The sequence below is a fragment of the Scyliorhinus canicula genome, chromosome 10 (genome assembly GCF_902713615.1).
Source record: "Scyliorhinus canicula chromosome 10, sScyCan1.1, whole genome shotgun sequence".
In the NCBI taxonomy this organism is placed as follows: Eukaryota; Metazoa; Chordata; class Chondrichthyes; order Carcharhiniformes; family Scyliorhinidae; genus Scyliorhinus; species Scyliorhinus canicula.
This window is the reverse complement of record NC_052155.1, coordinates 171,615,365-171,636,368: the sequence shown is the minus strand read 5'-3', so window position 1 is coordinate 171,636,368 and position 21,004 is coordinate 171,615,365. Positions and strand designations below refer to the sequence as shown.

The following is a 21,004-nucleotide window of genomic DNA, read 5'->3' as shown; positions in this document are numbered from 1 at the left end:
AATTGCCTAGTGTTGGGTGGGGTTACAGGGTTATGGGGATAGGGTGGAGGTGTTGACCTTGGGTAGGGTGCTCTTTCCAAGAGCCGGTGCAGACTCGATGGGCCGAATGGCCTCCTTCTGCACTGTAAATTCTATGAAATCTATGAAACCCTGGTGCCCTGATCAGTTAGCCCCTGCTGGGGGTCAAGGGGAGGCCTGTCAGATAAAAGTAAGATTTACCTTTGAGAGCCCTGAAGAAGACCGTTTGAGTGTCTGCCGCACAGTGCCTCTGCTCCCCATCAACATACCTGTCCAAAACCCGCTCCCCAGAACTTACACCCTGACTAAGCGAGCTGCCTCTAGATGCCTGCCTCAAGTTAAAGTTGACTAGGCCTCGAGCTCCAGTACTGGGGCGGGCAGCCTGCTCATCCCGCTGCTACGATGACCGGATGTACTGGTTCTGCCGCAACAGTTTCAGTTTTTCATTAAATGTCCAGTTGTACCAACTCCCAATACTTCCAGCTGCACAGGGGCACCAGACAAGGATGCCCACTGTCCCCGCTGCTGTTCGCACTAGCAATCGAACCGCTAGCAATCGCGCTCAGGGCACCAAAAAATTGGAGGGGGATCCGAAGGGGAGGCAGAGAACACAGAGTCTCACTCTATGCAGATGACCTGCTCCTCTACATCTCGGACCCACAAAGCAGCATGGACGGAATCATCGCGCTCCTGAAAGAGTTTGTAGCCTTCTCGGGCTACAAACTCAACATGAGCAAAAGCAAGATTTTCCCGGTACACCCTCGGGGGGGGGGGGGGGGGGGGGGGGGGGGGGGGGGGGGGGGATCCAAACAGCCCATGACTGGAAAGGGATCCACAAATGGAACCTCACCAGCCTGATGGAGGAAGTTAAAAAGGACCTGCAAAGATGGAACACACTCCCACTCTCCCTCGCGGGGAGAGTCCAGACAATCAAAATGAACGTACTGCCCAGGTTCCTCTTCCTGTTTAGATCCATTCCGATCTACATCCCCAAGGCTGGACAAACTTATCATGGCGTTTGTATGGGGGGGGGGGGGGGGGGGGGGGTAAAAATGCTAGGATCCCAAAGAAGGTCCTACAAAAAACAAAATCCAGGGGGGGGGCTAGCCCTCCCGAATCTACAATTCTACCACTGGGCGGCAACAGCCGAGCGAGTAAGGGGATGGATCCAGGAGCCAGAAGCCGAGTGGGTGCGTGTGGAGGAGGCCTCCTGCATGGGGACCTCCCGCCGGGCCCTCGCCACGGCAGCACTCCCATCCCCACCCAAAAAACACTCCAGCCGCCCAGTGGTGACAGCCACCCTCCAATCTGTTTAGCTCACAGGGGTAATCGCTGGCTTTGAAAGCGGACCAAGGCAAGCCAGCAGCACGGTTTGATTCCCGTAACAGCCTCCCCGAACAGGCGCCGGAATGTGGCGACTAGGGGCTTTTCACAGTAACTTCATTTGAAGCCTACTCGTGACAATAAGCGATTTTCATTTCATCCTGGAGCCAACTGCGGCAGCAATTTGGCCTGACCAAAATGTCGACAAGGCTCCCATCTGCAACAACCATAGGTTCACACCAGCACTGACTGACGCCACCTTCAAAAGGTGGAGGCAGGACGGGGGGGACACTGACAGTCAGGGACCTATACACGGACAACAGGATCGCAACACTGGACGAACTGACAGAGAAATTTCAGCTAGCTGGGGGGAACGAGCTACGGTACCTGCAGCTCAAAAACTTCCTACGAAAGGAGACAAGGACGTACCCACAACCGCCATGACAGACACTACTGGAAGACGTACTGGATGCAAGTATCCTAGAGAAAGGGAACTGTAGCGACATGTATGACCGACTGGTAGAAAGGGACGACACCGTACTGGACACAACAAGAATGAAATGGGAGGACGACCTGGGGATTGAGATAGGGTGGGGACTCTGGAGAGAAGCACTGCATAGGGTCAACTCCACCTCCACGTGCGCAAGGCTCAGCCTGATGCAACTAAAAGTGGTACATAGAGCCCACTTAACAAGAAACCGTATGAGTAGGTTCTTCCCAGAGGTGGAGGACAGATGTGAACGGTGCCAAAGAGGCCCGGCCAAACACGCCCACATGTTCTGGTCTTGCCCCAGACTTGTGGAGTACTGGACAGCCTTCTTCGAGGCTATGTCCAAAGTGGTGGGGGTGAGGGTGGAGCCATGCCCGATAGTGGCGGTCTTCGGGGTTTCAGACCAGCCAGATCTATTCCTGGGGAGGAGGGCGGACGCCCTTGCCTTTGCCTCCCTGATCGCCCGCCGTAGAATCCTGTTTGGCTGGCGGTCAGCAGCACCGCCCAGAGCTGCAGACTGGCTGTCCGACCTCTCGGAATCTCTCCAAATGGAGAAAATCAAATTCGCCATCCGAGGGTCAGACGACAGCTTCCACAGAACGTGGGAGCCATTCATGCAATTGTTCCGGGACCTGTTTGTGGCCAACGTACAAAAGGAAGAATAGTCGGGTGGCCAAGAATCAGGGGAAAATGGACGGGAATCGGGGGAAGGTAGCCGGGGGAGGGGGGGGGGGGGCTAAGGGTTCATTATGGGGGTTTGATGGCTAGCTAAGGCCCAAAACCAAACTGTAAATAAATGCCTATAAACATGTGCCTCGGCCATATTGGGGAATGTAAAATATGTATGCCGGCTAAAGGGGGCGGCCACAATTGTTATTATGAAGATGCTTACCTGTGAATATACATGTTAATTTTTGCGTGTTTTATTTTCTCTCTAATAATTTGTAATTTGTTGGATATAAAATATGAAAACTCAATAAAAAAACATTTTATTTTTTTTAAATGTCCCGTTGTACCGACAATTTGCTCAAAAATGAAATCAAGGACCTGGGGCGGGATTCCCCCCACCGGGTCGGAGAATCGCTGGGATGTGGCGTGAATCCCGCCCCCGCCGGCTGCCGAATTCTCCATCGCCGGAGATTTGGCAGGGGGCAGGAATCTCACCGCGTGGTTGGCGGCCGCTGGCTGCGCCCCCCCCCCCCCCGGGATTCTCCAGCCCGCGATGGGCCATGTGGCCTCCCGTTTTCGGCCAGTCCCGCCGGCGTATGTTACACCAGGTATTTGCCGGCGATACCTGGCTGCGCGGGCGGCCTCCGGGGTTCTCGGGGGGCCGCGGGGGGATCTGGCCACGGGAGGTGCCCCCATGGTGGTGTGGCCTGCGATCGGGGCCCACTGATCCATGGGCGGGCCAGTGCCGTGGGGGCACTCTATTCTTCCGCACCGGTCAGCCATGGCCAGTGCGGAGACGAAGTCCCCTGCGCATGCGCTGGGATGACGCCAGCACATGCTGGCGCTCCCGCGCATGCGCCAACTCGCGCCGGCCAGCGGAGGCACTTCAGCGCTGGTTGGCGTGGTGCCAAGCCCCTTCCCCGCCAGCCAGTGCGGCGCAAACCACTCCGGGGCCGGTCTAGCCCCTGACGGTGCGGCGGATTCCGCACCTTTGGGGCGGCCCAACGCCGGAGTGGTTCACGCCACTCCTTGGCGTCGGCAACCCCTGCCCTGCCGGGTAGGAGAGAATCCCGCCCCTGGATCTTGCACTCTTTGGATAAATGTGATTGCCGGGGCCGGAAGCAAACACGATATGGATGGGCCAAATGCGATTTCACACCGGCTGGCCAATTCACGTGTAGCCAGCATGAAATGTGCGCAGAGGAAGGCTCAGTGCTGCCTGGGGTTGGGGGGGGAGGGGGGGTTCTGTGTGTGGTGGGGGTGGGTGCAGGAAGAAAGCGAATGAAGTAAGGGTGGGCGGGTGCCCCCTGGAGGCTGACAGCTGCGGTGGAGCTGCCTCAGGGAGCTGAAGAGCTGTAAGAACAAAATTACAGAATTTACCGTGCAGAAGAACGCCATTCGACCCATCGAGTCTGCACCGGCCCTTGGAAACAGCACCCTACCTAAGGCCACACCCTATCCCCGTAACCCCACCTCACCTTTTGTGGACACGAAGTGCAATTTATCATGGCCAATCCACTTAATCTCCACACCTTTGGATTGTGGGAGGAAACCGGAGCACCCGGAGGAAACCCATGCACACATGGGGAGAACGTGCAGACTCTGCACAGACAGTGACCCAGCCGGGTAATCGAACCTAGGACGCTGGCGCTGTGAAGCCAAATTGCTAACCACTATGCTACCGTGCTGCCCAAATGAGGTCAATAAGCATCTTTTCACTGTGTCTGCACTGCAAAGTTTGTCGTGAAAGTGTGAAGACCGACTGGCAGATTGGCCCTTCCGTCATTGTAAAAGTGAACGGGCCGCATAAAATCACAGACAATTGGCTCTTTAATGGGCTTGACTGTCCTCTTAATTGTCGGCGGGCACATGTCTGACTTCCACGTGCGCCGCTAACCGTAATTCTGTGTGCGAGTGTAATGAAGGCCGGATAAGCACCCAACATCTCACACGATTCCATGCAATTCCATGCCGAGCGTGCGCCTGTACATTCAACATAAAAGTTTAGCCCGAGTGCCCTGTTGTGAAGCTTTTCTCTCATCACAGGATCCAGATCAGAGATTCCTGTCAGCACCTCATCTTTTTTTCCCATCATCAGTTTCTCATCTCTTCACTTTCTCTCCACTCCCCTTTACCTCAATAGGCTGGCTTAGCACACTGGGCTAAATAGCTGGCTTTTGAAGCAGACCAAGCAGGCCAGCAGCACAGTTGAATTCCCGTACCAGCCTCCCCGAACAGGCACCGGAATATGGCGACTAGGGGTTTTTCACAGTAACGTCATTTGAGCCTACTCGTGACAATAATTTTCATTTCATGTTTACTGTTGGAAAACCGAAAAACATCCTCTTGGTTGCACCCTCCGGATTTGACTATCATTCTTTGACTATTAAACAGCTGCTTTAGGACACTCCCCCGCCCCATGCACAAAACTCTTTCCCACTGGAATCCAGAGCCAATGCTGGCAGCTAATATCTTTTCCCCAAAATCGGCTGTTTCTCAATGGGACAGCTTTTTGCTGCCCGGGTTGGTTCATCTTTTGGTGCTATAATTGGCCACTCCGTCAGAACATTCTCGTTAGCCAATCAGGAATTCAATTGATGAGCCCAGCAGGAGAGGCACAGATTTATGGGAGGCACAGGGAGTAATTTCTAAGAGATTATGGGGATAATTTACCTCCTCTAAATTAACACCGTGTCCATCCAGGAGCTGGGAGGGAATCAGCCTCTGAATGACTACAGATTGGCGTCCGCCAATCACAAGCCAATGTTGGAATGTTGTCCAATGACACCCATCGGTAAAGCACCAATCACCAAAGAAGAAGGATGATACCCATCGGTAAAGCACCAATCATCACTGAGGAAGGATGATGCCCATCGGTAAAGCACCAATCATCACTGAGGAAGGATGGTGCCCATCGGTAAAGCACCAATCATCACTGAGGAAGGATGGTGCCCATCGGTGAAGCACCAATCATCACTGAGGAAGGATGATACCCATCAGTAAAGCACCAATCATCACTGAGGAAGGATGGTGCCCATCGGTAAAGCACCAATCATCACTGAGGAAGGATGGTGCCCATCGGTGAAGCACCAATCATCACTGAGGAAGGATGGTGCCCATCAGTAAAGCACCAATCATCACTGAGGAAGGATGATACCCATCAGTAAAGCACCAATCATCACTGAGGAAGGATGATACCCATCAGTAAAGCACCAATCATCACTGAGGAAGGATGATACCCATCAGTAAAGCACCAATCATCACTGAGGAAGGATGATACCCATCAGTAAAGCACCAATCATCACTGAGGGAGGATGATACCCATCGGTAAAGAACCAATCATCACTGAGGAAGGATGGTGCCCATCGGTAAAGCACCAATCATCACTGAGGAAGGATGATGCCCATCGGTAAAGCACCAATCATCACTGAGGAAGAATGACGCCCATCGGTAAAGCACCAATCATCACTGAGGAAGGTGACAGGAAAATTCTTTGACCATGGCACGTTGGACCAAATCTCTGATTAAAAGATTCCAAACTTTCTGCTTGCGACTCAGAGCAAACAAAATCTCCCTCACATTCGCTAGATTAAAATACAGGTTTGGTTGAAAACACCAATTGTTCGGATTCAGTGTGTAAATGAAAATAGACTTTTAAATGGAGATTGGATTTATCATTGGGATTACACAGCAAAGTTAGAGCGGAATCGAGGATTCTGAAATCATGTGACAAATGAAAACTAGATTTTATTTCTTTTTAAGAAAATGACGCAGAAATGTCATTGAAAAGAAAGTTTGTAACTTCTGTCTTCAACGATTGGGTATCTGCAATGGCTGCTAAATCTGGCTGGACATAGTTAGGGAGATGTTGGCTGGGATTCTCCAACCGTTTGCTGGTGGCAGGATTCTCTGGTCCCGCTGACACCAAACTCCCGCCCGTGGGTTTCCCTGTGGAATGGGGTGGCTACAATGGGAATTCCCATCGACAGCAGCGGGGGCTGCCAGGGAACCAGCGCAGCCTCCCGTTGCCGAGAAACACTCGGCTGCGAGGCCGGAAAATCTCGCCGGTCATCACATGGTATCCTACCTTTGATTGCCCCTCCCCCAGTCAACAGCCATTGGTCGCTCAATATGTTCATCAGCGCTGAGCCCCACCTTCCTAAGGCTTTTCAATGGGTCCTGTTTTGGATTTTGCATTCCTGGTCATCCTACCCTGTGCTGATTCACCCAGAAGTTCTAATTACCCATTCTACTGTATTAACATCTAACCATTGTGGTAAGATGACATTACATGGCTGAAAGAGTACTAAAAGGACAAGGTGGTTTTGATATGAAATTGGATTATCAGAATGTAAATGATAACCTGCAGAGTGGGATGCAAAGTGAGAATTGACTCTGTAAGTTGATTTAATGAGTTCAAATAGATTTAGAAGGTTCTATTTCCTAAATATGCAATGAAGTATTTTTGACTATTAGCAGAATTATGATTCGCTGCAAGCTTTAACTTCATGGCCTTCTCTGCAAATGTGGAGAGGGCGGGTCGTGCCGAGGCTAAATTCAAGGATTTGTCCCTGTGCCTGCACCCACGCCCAGCCCATAGAAATTGAAATCCTGCCCAATATCACTGCAGTTTAATTCACGGCTGATTTGACTGAAGAAAGCTCCATCGGTGCATGTGTGAAAAACTTGAATAAAATCTGAATGGACCTGTTCCTACATCCATCTGATCGATTAGCATATGCTGGACGATGTAGCACATCAGTCACATCTGTCAGCATAACAACACTGATTAAATTTTTAAAGTTATTTATTGACTGTGACACATGTTATTTTGTTTTGAGAAGATGAAACAAGCTGTTTCAGTGTTTCATTCTGTTGATTCCCCCATCTTGTTACTGCCTCGCAACACACTGCAAACTATGCATTATGTCATATTTTGATTGATGTACCAGAGTCACTTCGTGTCATTATGATAGACGCAGATTCAATGGAAAAATTTCTTTCTTTTTCTTTCTTTATTTTTTAATTTTCCCAATTAAGGGGCAATTTAGTGTGGCCAGTCCACCTACCCTGCACATCTTCGGGTTGTGAGAGTGAGGCCCACGCAGACACGGGGAGAATATGCAACTCCACACAGACAGTGTCCCAGGGTCGGGATCGACCCTGGAGCCTCGGTATCGCGAGGCAGCAGTGCTAACCATTACGCCTCCGTGCCGCCCTAACAGAAAAAGCACTATTGTCAGGGTGTTCCTCGGCGGCCGCATTGGCAAGATCGCGACCCATATTTCAGTGCTGAAAATGATCCCCCACGTGAGGCTTTCCATTACTGGCTGTCTCGTCATCAGATTCACCAGACATACCCCTCAGTGTCTCGCGGTTACAAAGGGGAACTGCTTTTAATCACTCCTTCACCACTCCCTCCCAGTCGACACACAAGCGTGGCAGTGCGCAGACCTGCTCCTCGCTTTGGCGATGCCGACCTGGCCAGGCTTCGAGAAGCTGTGGAGTTGAGATGGGACATCCTGTTCCCCCGAGGGCATTGGAGGCCCAGCAGCAAGGTCAGCAATGGCGCCTGGGAGGCAGTGGCAGCGGCTGTCAGTGCGGCCAGCAGGACCGCCGTCCAATGTTGGAAGAAGACCAACAACATCCACAGAGCTGCGAGGGTAAGTTACCACCTCTCTCCTGGCATCAGTTCCGCTTTACCCCTCAAATTCCCAAACCCCTCTCCCACCACAGATCACTGGCTGACACCTCGCTCCCTTCCCACAGCGACCTTTGCGCATGTTCCTTAGCAGCCCCCGGCACCCACCAACACAACCCCTTCATGTCCAGCTGAGGTGCCCACATATGCCATCTGCTATAGATCCCCCCCCCCGACCCATCAAGTGTGCGGCTCACAATGCCCTCTCTTTGTCCCCACAGGAGAAAATAGTCCATAAGTGGGAAAGATCCAGGACAGTGGGATGGAGTCTCATAGATGAGAGACCACACTTCCTATGAGTCTCAGGCCCTGGAAATTGCAGAGTTGGCCGAGGAGAGCAGTCACCGACAGCGAGGATGGCCTGTGCCGCAGAGGTGAGGGTCCACTGCCCCATTCACCCAGATGACCTGTACTAAATGAGTTGTTGATGTCAGACAAAATGATTCCCCTCTCTCACTGACCACAAGTCCATTGCCTCGCAGGATCTCCATCTGATGGGGCCGGGCCATCGGAGTCACCTCAATCCTGCCACCCAAGAGACCACCTCGGAGGAGAGCTCTGACCAGGGGCAATGCATCATAGCTTTATCGTTCCATCGTTCCCCAGCGCAGAGGCACACACCTCGTTGGGCAACATTAGTGGACAGACTTCGGGGGCACAATCTGGTGAGCATCACACAGTTGTTGATGCACATCAGGAGAGGCAGGAACATCCAAGGGACAGAGCAGTCAGAGGTCTTCTGGATCTCAGGATTCAGCTGGGTCCCAGCCAGATGGGACATCTGGACAAGGTTCTCCCAGAGGTGATGCAGATGATAGGACACAGCCGTGGGATTCCGGAGGGGATGTCACGAACATTCCAACAACTGTGTAGCCAGTTGGAGGAATACCAAGGATATGTTGCCGACCATGTGTGGCACAGAGGCCAACACTAGGGTAGCCATCGCGGTGTAACCCCTGGAGCATGACGTCTTGAGCGGTGGTTTCTAAGGCATGGCTCAGTCTGTGATGACCATGGCGGAGTGCCCCAACTTCAAGTCCCAGTCGCTGAAGGACATGTCCCAGATGCAGGTGGACATTGCTGTGGCACTCCAAAGCGTGGCCCAGTCACAGAGGAGCATTGCTAAGGGTCTCAACACCATGGTGCAGACAATGGCGAGCACCCAAGGCTGGCAAAGCCAGATGACTCAGAGACCTCTGGAACTCACTCCAGTTGTCCCTCCATCCCACGGAGACCCCTATGGGCTCCGTCAGGGAGGAGGAAGCCCTGAAGGCCAACTCTGGGCCTGCCATGAAGGAGACATCGGCGCGTTCCAGTTCTCCCAAATCCCCCTCTCCTGATACTGGTGCATCTGAAGGGCAGTAGGCAGAACGGGGTGGCACGGCGATGCCAGTGACACTGGTATGTCGCTGAAGGCCCTCCAGCTCCAGGCTCTCTAGATGACATCCGCCAAGGGTATCGAAGGCCACAGGATGCGGGAAGCAGCAGGCTGCGTCCATCCCTGATGTGCACCCTGGGGACACACCTAGACGTAGCAGTAGAGCACGGAAGATCAAGATGGTTGAGGATTCACTGAGTGGGCATTTTGGGGCAGTGGGTGGGGGTCGCTATCTGCAGCTAGGGTGAGTAGAAATGCTACTTTTTCACTATTAAAACATGTTAGGTGGGATTCTCCCGGATCGGCGCAATGGCCTGACGTTGGCGTAAAAAATGGCGCAAACCATTCCGGCGTCGGGCCGTCCGGAAGTTGCGGAATTCTCCACACTTCCAGGGGCTAGGCCGGCGCCGGAGGGGTTGGAGTCGCGCCAGCCGGCGCCGAAGGGACTGCGCGAGTTAGCGCATGCGCAGAACCGCCGGCGTGGTTCAGCGCATACGCAGACTGCCCGGCGTATTCTGCCGCATGCGCAACAGGTGTCTTCTCCGCGCCGGCCATGGCAGAGCCCGACAGGGGCCGGCGCGGAAGGAAAAGTGCCCCCACGGCACAGGCCTGCGCGCAGATCGGTGGGTCCCGATCGCGGGCCAGGCCACCGTGGGGGACCCCCCCTGGAGTTGGATCCCCCCCCCCCCCCCCCCCCCCCCCGAGGACCGCACCAGCCAACTTACCTGCCAGGTCCCGCCGTGTGGGACCATGTCCAATCCACGCCAGTGGGATTGGCCAGAAACTGACAGCAGCTCGGCCCATCAGGGTCCGGAGATTCGCCGGGGGGGGGGGGGGGGGGTGTGGCGCTGCCAACAGACCCTGACCGGCGTGGTGTGATCCCCGGCCGAAAACCGGCACTGGAGAATATGGCAGCCAGCATTGGAGTGGTGGGGCAGGATTCACGCCGCCCCCCTGGGATTCTCTGACCCGGCGGGGGGGGTCGGAGAATCTCGCCCGTTATATCTGAATACATATGAAGCCTCTGTCACATCAATCTTCACAATGGGCCTGTCTGCAGCCCCAGTCCCTGTTGCTCTCACAACTGACAAGGCTAATTCGTCATTTGCAAAAGCTTAGAGCTGTGCATTAGCGGCTGTTCACAGTCTGAGGAATTGAAATTGAATTTCAGCATTGAAGGTATTCAAGGTTCTGTCCTGATAGGCTGCAGCTTGACCCTGTTATGGGTCTCCGCAACATTTACAGATGACTAGAAGGCCTCTCCGACCCAAAGCCCCTCACACCCCACGTCCCAAGGGTGTCCTCCCAACCTGGAACGTTTCAGTCCAGTCCCCCAACCAATCCCAACCACCTCCCCCCCCGCCACGAGGGGTCCCCCAACCAGCTGGACCCCCGCCCCCCCGCCACGAGGGATCCCCCAACCAGCTGGACCCCCCCCGCCACGAGGGGTCCCCCAACCACCTCCCCCCCGCCACGAGGGGTCCCCCAACCAGCTAAACCTCCCCCCGCCATGATGGGTCCCCCAACCAGCTGGACCCCCCCCCCACCACAAGGGGTACCCCAACCAGCTGGACCTCCCCCCGCCATGAGGGGTCCCCCAACCAGCTAAACCCCCCACGAGCACTGAGGCAGCAGCTCCGGTGCTCTTGAGGTTCCTGACTTCGCCTCAGCAGCCATTGCCCCATCTTCATGTTTTTAAAAAGGAGCACTAAACGACGCCCAGGTGACTTCCCGCTGGCGAGTCGGGTAATTCCCAGGCGGCCGCCAGATTCGACTTCAATCTCGCGAACAAGATTGAAATGAACGCAAATGAGGGTTAATGATGTGCTCGCATTTTTGGGCGTGATTCGGAACTCACCATCAAGAGTGGGCTGGGTGAATTGGAAACTGGTTCAAACCCAGCTCGAATCTTGATTTTGGCCTTTCCTGCTTTTTACCCGACGTGCACAGATCCGCAGCGGGCGCAGCCTGCACATGCACAAGCATAACCCCTCCCCCCACATACATACAAGTGAAGTGCTGCATTTGATAAAGGCCTGGTCTACAGAGGCTAATGGGGAAGTTGATGAATTCATTTGTCTCCTCAAACAGAACATCAGTTACTTTCTTAGTGCAGACATGTGTAGCTGGGGTAATACGTCCCCTCACTGAAGCGGGTCCACATTGCACACATCTCTCCTGTGAGCTCCTAGTGACTCATTCCAGACTCTGCGCCATCCCCTCTCCCATGTGGTGTTCCGTTAGGCGCTGCTGGAGCTGCAGCATTCTCTCTTAACTGTTTCTGTTCCTCCTCCAGCCTCCTGCACACGACCTAGTTACTAAACTGACTCCTTGGCTGACTCACCCTCTCGGAAGTAAAATAATTAATTGCACCAATAATTGCTACTTGCCATTAACGTAGCTGCACAAGCTTCCAGCCCTGAACCCTCACAGGCAGCAAAATATGGATTGGTTCTCTCTGCCACTCCTTGCCCCTTAAAGAAGACTCAAAACAGTGCCAGGGATTGCTGGTTGGGCCCACCTCTGGGGGCCCCTTCCAACTCAATACCCCAAAAGTGTATCAAGGTCATAATCATAGCATGGGGGGGGGGGCAGCACGGTGGCACAGTGGTTAGCACTGCTGCCTCACAGGGCCGAGGGCCCGGGTTCGATCCCGGCCCTGGGTCACTGTCCGTGGGAAGTTTGCACATTCTCCCCTTGTCTGCGTAGGTCTCATCTCCACCACCCAAAAAGATGTGCAGGGTCGGTGGATTGGCCACGCTAAATTGCCCTTTAATTGGAAAAAATGAAAAACAAACATTAAAATAATCATCGCATCGGACTCCAAGTTAAATATTATTAGCTTGCTGATATAATCAGGAGTACCTTCCCCAAGAACACTGCAAAAATGAGATATCTTTCCTTATGATTTTCATATCCCAATACCACATCTTTCTGTGGGGCCAGCTTGCTGGGGCGTTCAGCCCTGTGGCATTTCTATCCATTCTCACTCAGCTTTTCTAATCGGCTTCTTTGTCTCTATGTTTCCTATGTTTGTGCAAGTTCCTCTCAGTCTTTTTCTAAGTACATTCAGTCAAATACTGAACATAGACGAGACGAGAGTACAGAGCACAAACTGGTCTTGGGCTCCACCCCCCCCCCCCCCCACCCGCAGAGTGTTTCTGAATGACTGGACCTTCTGGTCCCGTCACTGCCAATGGGAATCCTCAACGAATTCCACCTCCCCCCCCACCGTGATGTTTGTTGTTTGTTTAAATTAATATTATTAAGGTTGTCGTGTTGCTGCAAAGAACATGCAGACTTTGTACTAAATCAAAGTCAATTTATTTACTCTACGCTATAAATTGTGAATTCTTAAGCATACCGAAAAAGCTCATTATTAGATCAGACAACCACAATACACAGAGCTACTGAAAACATGACTGTCTTCAACCCTCTCTGCTCACCCACTCCAAGATCCCGTGGACCACCGTGTGGGCTGTGAGATGTGCTCTTACTCCATCTGGTGGCTGGATGCTGTAATTACACACTATTCTACATGATATATACAGATGATATACTATAGATACAAAGATGACATACTAGATATTACAAAGATTATATACTAGATATTTTTACACCCCCCCCCCCTCCCAAACACCCCCCCCCCCTCTCCCTCCCCCCCCCCCCCCCCCCCCCCCCCCCCCCCCCCCCCCCCCCCCCCCCCCCCCCGCCCCCATCACCGGAAAAAGCACGGTGGGAGTACCATCGGCAACATCGGAAGATTCTACTGCCGAGAACGGGCAGAAAATCTACCCCCCCCCCCCCCACTCCTTATTTCTGTATCAAAGTCATTTAAACAAGTAGACTACATGGGCTCAGGATTTATAACTCATAATAATAACAGCCTTTTATTGTCACAACTCTGAAGTTACTGTGAAAAGCCCCTGCCAGTCAAATAATGAGAGGTTTTGTAGCCTAACAGGAGCATAACCGTAAAAATCAGCCATTGTGAAACAGAAGCATGAATTCCAAGAGATACCACAGCAGAAGCAACAGTAAAACAAAACTGCTACATGCACTCACAAAATGTTCTTTAGCAGCTAAAACAATGAAATGCCAATCTGGAATTCAAGAGACAGTCAGGGGATTTTATTAGTTTACAATAAGCAAACTGCTTGGAATCTGGAACTTGAGTAGAGGAGGTTGGAAGAACTCAGCAGGTCGGGTATAGCGTCTGTAAGGAGAGAATGTGTTGATCGACAACATTCTCCCTCCCTCCAGTTCTGACAAAGAGCCCAAAGGACTCAAAATATGAACCCTTCCTTCTCCCCTTGTAAATGCTGCCAGACCTGCTGAGTTTTTCCAGCATCCTCGTTTCTTGTCCCATTATTTTTGTTGCTATATTATCTTTTGGATGGTTGCTATATCTGTCAGTCATTTCAGTATTTTACCTGCATCTGGCTATAAATTCCTTGAGAACATCTTTCATCTTCTTATCCATTCTAGAGTCAGAAACTTTCATGTATTCTTTGATTTCTTCCAATCCTTCTTCCTACAAACGAATTTGAGGCAATGAATAAAACTGTCAGAGAGGTCTGCCGCACAGGAAAGGCCATTCAGCCCATTGCATCTGCGCCAGGCAAAAACAACCACCTAACTATTCTAATCCCATTTTCCAGCGCTTGTCTCATAGCCGTGTATACCTTGGCATCACAAATGCACATCTAAATACTTCTTAAATGTTATGAAGGTCTCTGCCTCCACCACCCTTTCAGGCAGTGACGTTCCAGACTCCCATCACCCTCTGGGTGAAAAGGTTTTCCTCACATCCCCTCTGAACTTCCTGCCCCTTGCCTTAAATCTATGGCACTGGTCAAGACTCCTCTCTCCTTTGTGTGCTATTGGCCAATTACGCAGTGACCTGTTGTAACATTAAACACAAAGTATGCCACTTACATTTAAACTTCAATAAATGGTTACACTTATTGTTTCCATTTTCACACTTCAGGGCCGTGATTCTCCCCTACCCGGCGGGGCGGGGGGTCCCGGTGTGATGGAGTGGTGTGAACCACTCCGACGTCGGGCCGCCTCAAAGGTGTGGAAGTCTCAGCACCTTTAGGGGCCAAGCCCTAACATTGAGGGGCTACGCACATGCCGGAGTGGTTGGCGCCCCGCCGGCTGGCGGGAACGGCCTTTGGCGCCACGCCAGTCGGGGCCGACATCATCCCTGCACATGCGCAGGGGAGGGGGTCACTTCCGCCTCCGCCATGGTGAGGACTATGGCGAAGGTGGAAGGAAAATGGTGCCCCCACGGCACAGGCCGACCGGCCGATCGTTGGGCCCCGCTCGCAGGCCAGGATACCGTGGGGGCACCCCCCCGGGGCCAGATCACCCTCAGGACCCCGAAGCCCGCCCGTGCCGCCTGGTCCCGCCGGTAAGGTAGGTGGTTTGATCCACGCTGGCGGGAGAGGCATGACAGCGGCGGGACTTCAGCCCATCGCGGGCTGGAGAATCGGCGGGGGGGGGGTGGGGGCCGCCAACCGGCGCAGAGCGATTCCCGCCCCCGCTGAATCTCTGGTGCCGGAGACTTCGGTACACGGCGGGGGCGGGGTTGACGCCGGCCCCCGTCGATTCTCCGACCCGGCGGGGGGGGTCGGAGAATCCCGACCCAGATCTCACTCAAGCGTACACAGTGTTAAAAGTTGTGGGAGGGGGCAGCACCGTGTGGGGCAGCAAAGTGGCGCAGTGGTTAGCACTACTGCCTCACGGCGCCGAGGTCCCAGGTTCGATCCCGGCTCTGGGTCACTGTCCGTGTGGAGTTTGCACATTCTCCCAGTGTTTGCGTCAGTTTCGCCCCCACAACCCAAAGATGTGCAGGCTAGGTGGATTGGCCATGCTAAATTGCCCCTTAATTAAACAAAATTAATTGGGCACTATAAATTTATTTTTTTTCAAAGTTGTGGGCGGGATCCACCACCTCGACAGTCGGCCAATGGGGTTTCCCATTGTGAGCACCCCCACGCCGTAGGGAAATCCGTGGGTGTGAGTGTGCTGCTGATGAAACACAGCATGCCGCCGATGGAGAATCCTATCATCTGAACTGACATCCAAAGGAAATTCGGCTCCCCAGTACCAGCACAGACACTGGTTTCCGCTTTGGAAATTCCAGATGCAACCTTAGTCGGTAATGTGGCAGCGGCACTGAGGTCAGAAAAGATGGCGAGTTCAAGGTCGTGATGGAGTGGTGAGGGATTGCAGGGGGGAGTGATGTAGAAACCAGAAAATCTGGATAATGCAGAGATCATGCCAGAATTAATGGTGGGATCTCATTTGTTTGTTTCCCCTCTATTTCCTGGCCAGCATCCAGCCGGATTGAGTGTCTGTTAGAGAGGAAGGGCATGCTGGGAAAGGGCATGCTGGGAAAAGGCATGCTGGGTAAAGGCATGCAGGGAAAGGGCATGCTGGGAATGGGCATGCTGGGAAAGGGCATGCTGGGAAAGGGCATGCTGGGAAAGGGCATGCTGGGAAAGGGCATGCTGGGAATGGGCATGCTGGGAAGGGGCATACCGGGACAGTGGGCCAGAGAGGGCGTACTGGGAAGGGGGTAGTGAGATAGTGAGAGGACACAGGCAAGAAGTGGAGAAGCAGGAGGGTGGGAGGAAAAGAAAAATCACAGGCAGGTGAGAGATTGTGAATCATGGGGGAGATCATGGATCAGGAACTCCTGCTCTCCTGGCCCAATAGCACTGTTGAAAAGGAGATGGCGGTGCAGTGGTAACGTTACCGGGCCAGTAATCCAAGCAACTGCTCTGGGCAAATGGGTTCAAATCCCTTCACGCCGGTTGATGGGATTTTAAAAATTTGGAATTGAAAGCTCATCTCAGTAATGGTAACCAAACATGTGATGTTGCACATTCTCCCCGTGTCTTCGTGGGTCTCACCCCCACAACCCAAATATGTGCAGGGTAAGTGGATTGGCCATGCTAAATTGCCCCTTAATTGGAAACAATTAAAATAAAATAAAGAATTTTTAAAAATAATGGTAAACAAGAAAGTATCATGGATTGACGTAAAAATCCATCTGGTTCACGAACATGCTTTAGGAAAGAGAATCGGCTAACCTTATCTGGTCTGGCCCACATGTGACTCAAGACCCACAACAACGTTGTTTACACATAATTTCTCTCAAGTGAATTAGGGATGGGCAGCAAATGCCAGTGGCACCCAGATCCCATAAACAAAGGCATCTGGTGGGTCCAATTGCCCACTCCTTCCTTCAGTTCCTGGGTTTCCCGTGTTAAAAGTAGAGGTGTGCACCCTCATTAGCATATTTAAATAACTCCTGCCTTTCGGGAACAAGTTATTTGGCTGCCCAAACCCTGACACCCCTCCAACGCAACTAACCCTGGTGAAAACTCGAAATGAGGGGGGTTCGAGGCAGGTGGGGTCAGGTCTCAGACTTCTGAAATTTTAACGACCCTCACGCTCCTCACTCACCTGGGTTGGGGACAGGGCTGGGGTTAGAATATCCTATCCCTGGGCAGCACGGTGACGCAGTGGGTTAGCACTGCTGCCTCACAGCGCCGAGGTCCCAGGTTCGACCCTGGCTCTGGGTCACTGTCCATGTGGAGTTTGCACATTCTCCCCGTGTGGGTTTCGCCCCCACAACCCAAAGATGTGCGGGGTAGGTGGATTGGCCATGCTAAATTGCCCCTTAATTGGAAAACTGAATTCGGTACTCTAAATTTATTTTAAAAAAGAACATCCTACACCACTCACCCCTACTTCCAAAGGACACTGATAGATTTAGTACAGTACCATTTTCGGAATCTTCAAAGTCAAGATATTGTAAGTATTATTAAGGTTTGTGAAAGACAAAAAAATTAGTGTTCCTAATATTACTTTACAAATGGTTAATACACTTGTGTGACATTCCATTACTGACTAATTTAACAGGGACATAACTCATAAATGGGGCGTGGGGAGTTCAGCATTTTTAATAAGATAATAGATATGAACACATGAAACAATGATATGCTACTACCACCAAAAATAATTTTGAGACCTGTATTTCCGAAGAATTAAAAAGGAAAATGATTTGCAACCTCTGGAGGAGGATCTAAGTAATATGGGGGATAAATATCAGCCGTCCATTATACACCCCACACAACATTCCTCCAAAGATTGAAGCCAGGATTTTAATTACCCCATTCAATAGGTGGAAGGTAACAACCTGCAGCGATTCAGCCATTGCATGATGGATGAATGAGGGCGCGGTCTGATTGGCTGAATGCTGATTAAAATCACGAGCAAAAGCCAGATATGATGGCCCTATTATTCACAGGGAGACATGTTTGAATCAGTGGGATGAATGGGAGAGGAGCTGTGAATGGGAAACCCGAAAGTGAAGGTTTTCCAGATGATGTCCTGCTTATTATAGGACCGCCTTTAGATGTTTACCTGCAGGTCTGCCAGCCAGTCCGATTGACAGATCGACTGCCGGTGACCGAGGAGAGACTGTGACCCATGCCCTCAACTGAGGAGCATGTATGGGAGGGAGCATGAAATTTCAGTCAGGGGAAGCTTGTGATGGAGGAGGAAGAGGATAAACCATGGTGGGCAGGTGGTCGTCGGGGTGGGGGTCTCACGGTCAGGGAGGGGGCAGAGATTGCAGGGGGGCAATTGGGGAAGGGATTAAAGGTGGGGTGATTGTGTTGGGAAGGCAGATGGAGAAAAAGAGCTACTATCAATCAATCTGCTATCAATCAAGGGTGTCTCACAGCACCAGGAACCTGGGTTCAATTCCAGCCTTGGGTGACTGTGCGGAGTTTGCACATTCTCCCCGTGTCTGCGTGGGTTTCCTCCGGGTGCTCCAGTTTCCTCCCACAGTCCACAGTGCAGGTTAGGTGGATTGACCATGCTAAATTGCCCCTTAGTGTCCAGGGATGTGCAGGTTAGGTTACGGGGTTATCGGGCGGGGTGGATCGGTGCAGGCTCGATGGGCTGAAGGGACTCCTTCTGCATTGTAGGGATTCTATGATTCAAATTACATGATTCTAACCTGCCACCTGACAGCGAGTTGGCTTTTCACATCTCCCCCACCCACCCAGTTTAGAGGAGGAATTTGAAGAAGGCGAGGGATTTGAGGCAGATGGGGTTCAACATTTTTTAAATGTTAACTTGCCACGCGGTCCAAACCCACCCATTTTCGGGCGATAAATTTGGCCCGAATGAGCAAAGAAGGTCACCGATATACAGAAGGGAGAGAGCACAGATCATTTAGGAACCCATGAATTACTGGAAAGGCGTCAGAGGGTGAGCCAACAACAACAGGTGGAGCAAATTAATTATTAATTAATTTAAGAAAAACTAACAAGCCTGTCAGCAATTTTGTCCAGGAAGTTCGAACTGTGCAACCGAAAGATTTGGTCCTCCCACTGACTCTTGACATGGACACATGGCTTCTTGTTATTAAATGGCAAATAGTAGTAATTCCTGTAAACAAAAGAGAGGAATTCAATGAGAGTCATATTTTTCTAATGTAGTATTATCTGAGACAAAGGTTTCTGGGAGAATGAGAGCCAGGAGGGTGGGTGATAAGCTATGGATAGGCCCTAAATTCGACAGTCGTCCTGTGTAGATGAAAAGTCAAATAAAAACTTGCCTTTACCAGGAGCTCGTTATTGGAAGTCTCTGTGTTTCTCCGATTCATGCCAACCCCCAATTTTCATCATTACCATTGCGCATATCCTCTGCTGCCTAAACTGTAAGATTTGAAATTCTCTCCCCAAGTTCCTTTTAAGGTGCTCCTTAAAACTTACCGCTTTGACCAAGCTGTTAGCTACCTGTACTAATATCTCCTTACGTAATAACGTCCTGTAAAGAGCCTCGGGTCATTTTACTGTGTTAATGGCGCTGCATGAATGAAAGTTGTTGTTGGCACTGTACAAAAGTACTATGCATGATACTTTTGCATTATCGGACAAAATATTTTATTTTAAATAAAAAATAAATTTAGAGTACCCAATTCATTGTTTTCCAATTAAGGGGCAATTTAGCGTGGCCAATCCACCTACCCTGCACATCTTTGGGTTGTGGGGGTGAAACCCACACAGACACGGGGAGAATGTGCAAACTCCACACGGACAGTGACCCAGAGCCGGGATCGAACCTGGGACCTCGGCTCCGCGAGGCAGCAGGGCTAACCCACTGTGCCAATTACCAGACAAAATAGACGTAAAAACAGAAAGTGCAAGAAAAACTCAGCAGATCTGGCAGCATCAGTTGAGTGAGACAGTATGGGCATGATCTACCGGCCCTGTCAGGCCCGACTTGGTGTCGAGACGAGGCCGTTGAATCTTGCGATTCAACTGGTGAGATTTGCGCCTTTCTAAATGCCTTGTGTGTCTTGAGTCCTCACCATTTGGATCTCGCCTTCATTCGAGGGATTCTCCTGGAGCCCGGAACCTAATGGCCATGCCTGGTAGGCCTGCCCAGGGCACCATTTAGTACTGGTTACCATTAACGCGGACCAGTCATAATATATAGAGAAATATATAGAGAAATACAGCACAGAACAGGCCCTTCGGCCCACGATGTTGTGCCGAACTTTTGTCACCTGGGGCGGTCTCCCAGGCCATTAGAGACTGCCAGGTGGTCGGGGACCGGGCAGGATGGCATCTTGGCACGCCCTCTGGCACCCGGGCACCTTGGAAGTGCCAGCCTGACACTGCCAGGGTGCCTGGGTAGCAGTGCCAGTTTGGAAGGGGGCACTGCCAGGGTGACACTGCCAGCCATGGGTCATCGGGGGCCTTACCAGGTGGAGGGGAAGGTGAAGGGGGTCCTCCCTGAAGTTGGGTGGGGATCAAAAATAGGGCGGGGAAGAGGCTGAAAGAGGGGGGAAAAGATCAGGGCAGGGAGACACAATTTTGCCCCGGTCTGCAAGGATCCTGTCAGTGGGAAATAACCCCAAGTGTGGCGTCGGCAGAGAGAAACGCCCCAAAGCCAAAAGAAATGGCAAAGTGTCGCTAAATAGCGAAATGTTTCTCTGGGTTGCAGTTGCCGAGAAATACCCCACTAAACCCTCCCAAAACCCAACATAGAATTGTTTCCAGTTAAATCGCGCCCTATGACCCCTCTTGGCAGGACCTGAAATTCCCGTTGAATGTCAATGGAACAATGGTTCAGGAAGAGTCACAGGGACTCGAAAGATTAAATCTGTTTCTCTCTCCACAGACGCTGTCAGACCTGCTGGGCTTTAATTTTCCATTTCCAGCATTCAGAGTATTTTACTATTTCAGACAAAATGGTGCTTTCGGTGTGATTCGGACAAGTTGAGTGAGTGGGCAAATGCCTGGCAGACAGTATAATGAGGATAAATGTGAGGTTATTATCCACTTGGGTAGCACAGTTCCACCACCCTCTCTAATGGGAGGGATCGTCA

The 21,004-nt window shown here is 51.8% G+C and overlaps 1 protein-coding gene across 1 annotated transcript in view; it reads right to left on the bottom strand.

Annotated features, from left to right (window-relative positions):
* fer1l6 (fer-1 like family member 6) overlaps nucleotides 1-21,004 on the bottom strand; it is a 193,624-nt gene that overhangs the window by 103,766 nt on the left and 68,854 nt on the right. The window contains exons 14-15 of the mRNA XM_038810140.1: nucleotides 18,936-19,056; nucleotides 14,013-14,113 (exon numbers count right to left, since the gene is read on the bottom strand). Of these exons, the coding sequence (XP_038666068.1) occupies nucleotides 14,013-14,113; nucleotides 18,936-19,056 (222 nt within the window). The remainder of the gene's footprint in view (nucleotides 1-14,012; nucleotides 14,114-18,935; nucleotides 19,057-21,004) is intronic.